The sequence below is a fragment of the Candoia aspera genome, chromosome 3, assembly GCF_035149785.1.
Source record: "Candoia aspera isolate rCanAsp1 chromosome 3, rCanAsp1.hap2, whole genome shotgun sequence".
NCBI classification, from domain to species: Eukaryota; Metazoa; Chordata; class Lepidosauria; order Squamata; family Boidae; genus Candoia; species Candoia aspera.
The window spans coordinates 95161415-95169650 of NC_086155.1; the positions used below are offsets into that span (position 1 = coordinate 95161415).

Consider the following 8236-nt stretch of genomic DNA (forward strand, 5'->3'; position numbering starts at 1 on the left):
TCTGTGGTTGGGGTGTATATTTGGATCACTGTGATGTTAGATGGTTTGCCCTGAATTCGAATTGAGATCATTCTATCGTTTTTTGGATTGTATCCAAGCACTGCTTTAGCCACTTTACTATTAATTATGAAGGCTACTCCATTTCTTCTGTGGTCCTCTTGTCCACAGTAGTAGATCTGGTGGTCATTTGATGTGAAGTGGCTCATTCCAGTCCATTTCAGTTCACTGACACCCAAAATGTCTATCTTTAATCTTGACATCTCACCAATAACCACATCCAATTTGCCCTGGCTCATAGATCTTACATTCCAGGTTCCAATGGTGTGTTGATCCTTAGAACGTCGGATTCGCTGTTCACCACCAGCACCGTCGGCTGCTAGCCGTCCTTTCGGCTTTGAGCTAGCTGCGTCATCACGTCTGGGGCTAGTTGAACTCATCTTCTGTTCCTCCCCAGTAGCATTTTGACCATCTTCCGACCTGGGGGGTCTCATCTTCCGATGGTATACCGACATATCTCTGGTTGTACTGATCCATTTAGTTTTCACGGCAAGAATACTGAGGTGGGTTGCCATTACCTTCCCCAGGGATCACATTTAGTCTCACCTCTCTGTCAAGACCTTCCTGTCTTGGGTGGCCCTTCACGGTTTAGCTCATGGCATCATTGAGGTGCTCAAGCTCCAGCACCATGACAAGGTAACGATCCTTTGCTGAAGACCAACTTTCTAGGACTGGCATTATTTAATATACTGCCAATGCCCATAAAGTTGGATTACTTTAATCCAACTTGAAAATCCTTAACTATACACAGATGAAAAAAAATAATCTCCTCAAAAGTAACATGCCTTCCTCCTTCATTTATATCCTCAATAATGTTTGGTGATCAACAGAAATACACGTTACAACCATACTCATTACACTGTACCTGTTCATAGAGAGAACATAAATTGATTCCTTCCTATTAAAAATGTTGTTTAGGATACATGGATTAGTCCTGTCCCCATCACTTAAAAGAGCCATATTCCATCTACCACCTGCATGTTTGCAAAAAGCTTATCAAAGCGTCTCAATATAGCCCTCATCAAGCTGCACCAATCAGAAACCAGCTTGGCTAAAGACTAATCAGAAGTCAGGACACCTGGCTATAATGACAAGGGTCAAGTCAGTCCCTGCTCAATTGCCTGTGTACCTTGCCTCTGAAGATGCCAGCCATAGTTGCTGGTGAAATGTCAAGAAATCTGTTGTCTAGACCACAGACACTAAACCTCAACACTGTCCAACAATCTCAACATATGTAGTGATGGGGTATCCACTGTATATTTTAGTAATAAGAGTTTGTTAACTTCTGTGACCTCATGATTCTTCTCACATGTGTGATCTTAACTGAGAGTTTTATGTGACCTGAATATTCTGGCTGCTGTTGGAAAAGATGTCTACAAGTGGCATTATGAGTAGCTCACCCATTATCTATGCTTACAGGCTGCATTAACAAAATGTAGTCAGCAACTTAAGTGAGACTGATGGATTATTCAAGAGTAAAGGAGGAAAAGCTTTAAAATGAAACATTATTCATAAGTCAGGCAGTTTAACAGAAAAGGAAGACAGAAAACAAAACATTCCACTTAAGAGAGTGACAGACAGATTGCTTATGAGCAAGAGGAAAGGAATAGTGTTGTGTGCCCTGCTGGCATGCCAGCCTGCAGCTTGGGATTCAAGGACAACAGACTGGCAGGCAGTTTCCACCCATGAAGGATATCAACCCAACATGTCCATCGGAAAGAGGACTGAGGCCAGGATGGCAAGGGTTGCCCAGTGTGTGATAGCCAGGGAATGGATTGAGACCAGAAGAAGCAATGAGCAGCCAAACGGGATTTGGATCTGGGCCAGCAAGGGGGATGTGCAAGAAGAATCAAGCAGAGCCAAGAAGAGGGGAGAGTAAATTGTGCCATGAGATTTTTGTAAGGCAACCAAGGTTGTTGAATTGTGTGCATTTGGAATTGAATATATGCTGGGTTTTGTTTTGTTTTTAAAAACCTGTCTGGTTCTTGGGTTACAGGGCAGAGATTACATTCTCCAAACAAGCCTATGAGGACTGGAAGGGAGGAGGGTTACTTGCTGATGTTGAGTATACTTGCTGGGTATGAAGGGGGAAGTTTCTTCTTATTCTTTCCTTCTTTTTTTCCTTTATTCAGGGAGGGTGGTTTCTGTACTTTTAAAATATTTTCAATGTATTTTTGTATTAGGTTTCTGAATTAGTTTTATCTGTTTAAAGTAATTCTTAATAAAATTATTGGGGAAAAAAAGGACTGGAAGGGAGGGTAGTTCATAATTCAAAAGTTGTTATTGTTTCAAATCATTATTGTGTTTATATATTTGTATTAATCTATACGGTTATTGAGTGAATGCTAGTAGTATAGCTGAATCCAATCTTTGGTTCTGAAGTGTAGGAAAGTAATGGGGTGTTGTCTCTCCATACGTCTTAAGACTTATTGGACCTGGAATGAAATGCCCACTTGAGTCCTCTCCTGGTAGAAAGGTTTGAAGACAGGTGTGATAAGGCTAAATTTGATAAGCATTGGAAGAGATTCTACTTGGCAGCTCTCAAACCCAGAAGCAGCTCTAGTATTATAGCTGAGGCTATGATTGTTATTGATCACTTCCTCAACAAACACCCAAGAGAGTGGGCATTTACCCATTCACTTTGGAATAATTAGAGGTGCCCATTTCCAGAAGCAGCACATAATACATTCTTGGGATCAATTTCTTCCTTGTTATTATTAATAACAAGAAATATGTTGGACCTATTTAAACAAACTTAGTAAACTTGAGAGTAAATATTTAAAGAGGATATGAAAAGCAGCAATTCTTAAAATAGCTATTTACTACCTGGCAGGAGGAACATACCTTAAAAAAAACAGCAGTGTCATCTTTTAAAAATCAGTACTTATTGTCACTTTCCTAGTAATTTTCTGCTTTTCATATAATAAACATTTGATATTGGGCAGCCAGAGGAAGAAAATAATACAACTGTTATATTTTTTTATTCTTATGTAGCTGCATCTGTATAAATCACAAAAATAGAAAAAAATTCAGCGTGATGTCCTATGAATGTTTACTAGGGTAAATACAGAACTGCAGCTGTATTATGCAAAATAAAATTGGTATGTGATGCTATAGTCATTTTCTCACTACAAATTTAGACTGTCTTAGCATCATCAGTGAGGTAATTAATATAAAGCCAGTCTATCCTCATTATTGCTATCTCAGCATAGTGATAATATAATAGAAGACTTAATAAATCACTAATAAGGAAATATCTGACACAAGTAAAATAGAATCTGTCCTTATAATGTAATACATTAATATTGATTTCAACTTAATTTTCCAAAAATCAATAAAAAGGACAACTCTGTTCTACTGTCTTCAGCAATAACATCCTATTTGCATCAAGTCAAGATTTATCACATATACTTTAGTAAGACTTATTCCCAGGTAAGTATATATAAGCATGCAGTTAACAATTTGGCTAAACTTAATATTTTATTACTTCTCTAAAATTACATGAGAAATCTCCCCCCCCCCTTTTTAAATAGCAATGATTGCCTTTGCAGCCATTATTAAATGTAAGACTACACACCCCTGTGGTTTAGTAAAAATCAGTCTCCCCAGCACATCTTTGAAATCTAATTATAGTTCAATACCACTACTTTGCAATTTTATGCATACTTAATAAATAAGATCCATTGAAACCAATGGGATTTACTTCTGAGTAGTCATGAACAGATTTGTGTTATTTTTATTTCTGAGTGTATTGTTAATTCCCCTACAGGCAATGAAGATTACTTAACAAAAATTGCTTTGGATTAATGCCGTGCTGAAAATGATAAAAATAATGTAAACATTCATGTCTAAATACCTGCACTTTTTGCTTTTGTTACATTTGTCTGTAGGGCTGGCAACTCTAACAAGATAATGAAAACTTCATATGGGATTGCTGAGTAAAGATTGCAAGACACTGTTTTATTGCAAAGATCACTGAAATCATAGTAGATTCCAATTATTCCATTAATTCCACAATTAAAACTTGAAAAGAATTTATCTAGAGCTCCTAATACTGGTATGTACATTCAGGTTGGGGCGCTTAGAGTTCCAGTTTAAACAAAACAAAACAAAACAAAAAGCTATGTTTAAATATGGTTTGTCTCTTTCCATGTTTTTTTCTATACAGTTATTATCAAATGCTGCATCCACTTAACTTTTTGACTTACCTGCCTCAGCTGTAAAGCACACCCATGACAGGACTAGAAAAACGTATCCCAGAAAACGGAAAGCCATCACAGGGCAGGGAGCTTTTGCCCTTCCACAAGGCTCCCCTGGTTTCTCTCAAACCTTCTTATTCTGACTTTGCCTCTTCTGACTGCTCCAGAGAATGGCCTACTCTAAGCTTTTTCTTCATTAGTCACTCCCCCTTGATCCTGTTGCGACACATGCAACCAATCTTTTCTTTCTTCCTTTCAGCTTTGGTTGGGCGTGTGTGTGCGTGTGGCAATGGACAGAGAAATAGGTTTGTTTATATATATATATATATATATATAAAAAAATAAAAACCCTCCCCAATTTCTCAATTAGCTCTTGTTTGTTTGTTTGTTTTCAACCTCTTAGGCTTCACATAGTGAGTAATCTCACCTACAAGCTCTTAACAAAGAGGGTCATTGTTACTTCTATTTTTTTCAACATTAAAAGCAAGTTGCTTAAAAGGAATCCTGTTTTTCTCCATCAAGGATTTTTCAGTTTTTGTTCAGTTCTTAACAAAAGACAGAACCACAGAAGCAGAGGCTGTCAGAACCATGGTTCTCCTGGTCACAGAATTTTACCCTTTGCGTAGTTGCCAACAGTTTTACTCCTCTCTGCACCTGTGTTTTAAACAGCAAGTGCTGCAATACTTTGCCTTCCCTGTTACCTCTTGGTTTGCTGAGTGCTGACTGCATTGTTCATTTCATGAGTCTGCTGTGACTGGAAATGTGAATACACTGTCCTGCCATGTGGAGACTCTTGTTAAAAGACATGCAGTGCAGAACAGCAAATTATAAAGAATGCCTCCCCTAATTAATTGGGTGTGTTCATGGATACCTTGCCCATATGGAAATAAACTATTAAAGAGCAGCCATTGCAGGCTGCTCTGACTGCAAGGTCAGGCCAGTGTTTATAGTCACGGCAGGCCCTCCACATGGAGGAAACTTCATCTGTTGTTGTTGTGGTTCATTGAGTTGACCTGCCTCTTGGTAATTACAGGAACAAGTCCAGACAATATTCTTGGCAACATTTTCAGAAGTGGTTTGCCACTGCCATCTTCCTAAGGCTGAGCGAGTGTGTGCCTGGCCCAGAGTTGGCTTTGTGCTGAAAGCAGGACTAGAACTCACAATCCCCTGGCTTCTAGCCCAGTAGCTTTAACCACTAAACCAAACTGGCTCTCTTAAATTTGACCTACAGGTCTCTATTATATTTCCCCATCAACAATCCAGGGTGATGTCAGTCCAATCACTCAAGGCCCCGTGAAAAAAGAAATGGCAGTTTCCAATACCTTTTGGAATACTGAAGTGCATCTTCAACCCAGAAGGCAGTTTCCTCAAATCCCTTCCACCCTGCAACTGTCCAAAAAATTAACTCTGAACATTTGGGAAGTAAGCAAAGAGCAGGGCCAGGCTTGCTTGATGCTTTTTGGGTTGAATCCAATGTTGTTGTTCCACTAATAGAGTTTTTTGATCCAACAACTTCTAATACATTTTATTTGATTTGTAGGCTGCTTTTCTGATTAACAATAAAAATAGATGGTTCCTAGAATAAACAAAGCTAACAACAAAAGTCCTATTGCCATATAACAATGAAAGTCAATTATTAATTAATTCAAACTGAAAAGCCCTGGCTAAAGAGGAACTCTTTTCCAAAAAGCAGAAATGGTGGGGCTGGACCATTCCACAGAACAGCAGTAAAACAAACAAACAACATCAGAGAGAAAACTCAAACCTTTAAAAAGTAGATTAGGTGTCAGAGAGTTCTGCCACCTGTTATATTGATGAGCATGGGCATTTTATCCTTCATTGTTAATTTAATCAACTATCAAATTATGGAGCTTTTTTTCCCTTAAGGACCACACTCTGCCTTATGTGCATTCATGCACAGATGTGGACTCACAAAGCCTTTAAACACCCAGCAATCTCCATAGAATGGGACTGTATGAAAGAAAAGCTCCCTTTGCCTCTTCCTCCTCACCTTCACTTTTCTGACATTTTTCCTCCCTGCAAGACCCAGCAGGCATACAGTTCTCTTTGTATCTAAAGTTCATTTTGTATCTTGAAATGACTCTGTGGTTACTGGGCTTCAAAACCATCCCTGTGATAAAATATGGTAGGGAGAGCGAGCGAGGCATGATTTCTGAGACTCTGTCCAACCCCTTGCTAGCAGTGGCCATTGGAGGTGTCTGTATTGCTTTAAAATAAAGTGACATGTTATATCTGTGTGTGTGTTTCTGCTCTGCCCTTGTGTCATATCTAGGTATTTGCATATGTGCACTGGGAAGCCCCGGGGCAGCTGCATTCATTCCGCTCTGGATCACGTGACCAGGAGGGAGGAGAACTTACAATGGAGCAATCATCAACATTCTGATTCTTGTCCAACTTTCTCACCTTCAGCAATGCACTGAGGAAACTTTTTGAGATCCCTTTCTTCCCTCTGCAGCTCCCTCCCCCCCGACTCATCCTGTTTTCAAACTTGATCTTTCTTTTGCTAGCTTCTCACCCCCAACACCAAGCTAATCCTGTTCTGTTCATTTTTCTGTGAGTTGTGCTGTTGCAGAGCTGACAAAGTTCTGAGCTCTTCCTTTCCAACATTCTGTTGGATTGGAATCAATGAAAAAAGGGTCAGTGAGTGTAGCTATAACATCGGAATTTCTCCTCACTGTTCTCCATTACAGTTCTAAGCAATGAAACAAAATGAAAGCAATACTGTTTGGATTCTAATATGGTGATTCAAAATGTTTACTACATGTGCCCAGAGACTTTTAACTTATGCAAGATAAGACAGAAAAAATACTGATAATGTAACCAAGCAACATACATATACTCATTAATCTTTGCCAGTAGTTTTCCTTGTTTAATGTTGATGGACTTCTTTTCCCTGAAAGATAATAGTTAAAAGAATTTCCTTAATGTTTTGAATAGGAGAGCGAACCAGACTTTGAAAAGGTAACACACAGAGTTTTATTATCCACTTCTTGTTTATATTTGACCAAGACTTATCACATATAGATTGGCAACACCGCAGATCTATCCTTTGGAGCCTTGCTTATTTCTGTCTAGGATTTCTAAATTGCAGTTCCTAAGCAGAGTTATTTGCTTAAGGTGGGCAGCCGTATAAATTTTCTAAATAAAAAGAAGAAATAATCCTGGCAAATATAGAGACCTTTGAATGGAACAGTGTTAATTCTCTTCAAACCTTTAGATGTTTTGAAGGAGTTGTTCAATTAAACTGAATGGTGAGCAAAGATCAAACTAGAGCATTTGCTACCAGAAAATGTAGTGGAGGTGTCAGTTGATTACAGGAGGTCATCATTTCAGATTAGAGAAAGTCATGGAATATAAGGCTATTAGTGACTATTAAGTCATGATTCCTATGTATTACAGTAGCAAGCCTGCCAATTCCAGTTGCTAAGGCTCATTTGCAGAAAGATTCTATCACAATCATTCATTCATTCATTCATTCATTCATTCATTTAAAAAAATTGTGTGGCCACCCGTCTTGAAAACCAAACTCTGGGCAGCTCACAACCAAACAACTTGTCCTCTTTGTGCATTTTCATTGGCACACAGTTGGCTGTTTTGAGAACAAAATCTCGGGCTGGGTGGGTCTTTGGCTTGATTCACTATAACAATTCTGCAGTTTGTACTCATTGATAATAGATATCTATAATTATAATGCATTTTTATTCTGCAGTATAATTTTTATAAGTACATCTCTATTCCAAAGACTAAAACTACAACAAATCTATGTTTAATATCTATGCTATTAAAAGGCATAATTACCAAAGCATAATTACTAATTGCCATAATGATGATGGCTTTTAGCTCATAACACATTATTTCAGCAAAAAAAGTATCTCCCAATCATCAGTTGTAAATGAGACATTTCCAGTCAGATGTCAAGTTCATTTATGGAGTAACATGTCCTGGAAGCCAAGGTTCAA

The 8236-nt window shown here is 38.4% G+C and overlaps 1 protein-coding gene across 3 annotated transcripts in view; it reads right to left on the reverse strand.

The window, feature by feature from the left end:
- The window catches only part of CFH (complement factor H), a 93740-nt gene extending 89306 nt beyond the window's left edge, over window positions 1–4434 (reverse strand). For 2 of the 3 annotated variants that reach the window (XM_063298395.1, XM_063298396.1), the window contains exon 1: window positions 4266–4434. In XM_063298395.1, the coding sequence (XP_063154465.1) occupies window positions 4266–4332 (67 nt within the window). In that variant the 5' untranslated portion in view covers window positions 4333–4434. The remainder of the gene's footprint in view (window positions 1–4265) is intronic. The other variant, XM_063298397.1, reaches the window with a different exon arrangement.
- Window positions 4435–8236: the final 3802 nt, after the last annotated feature.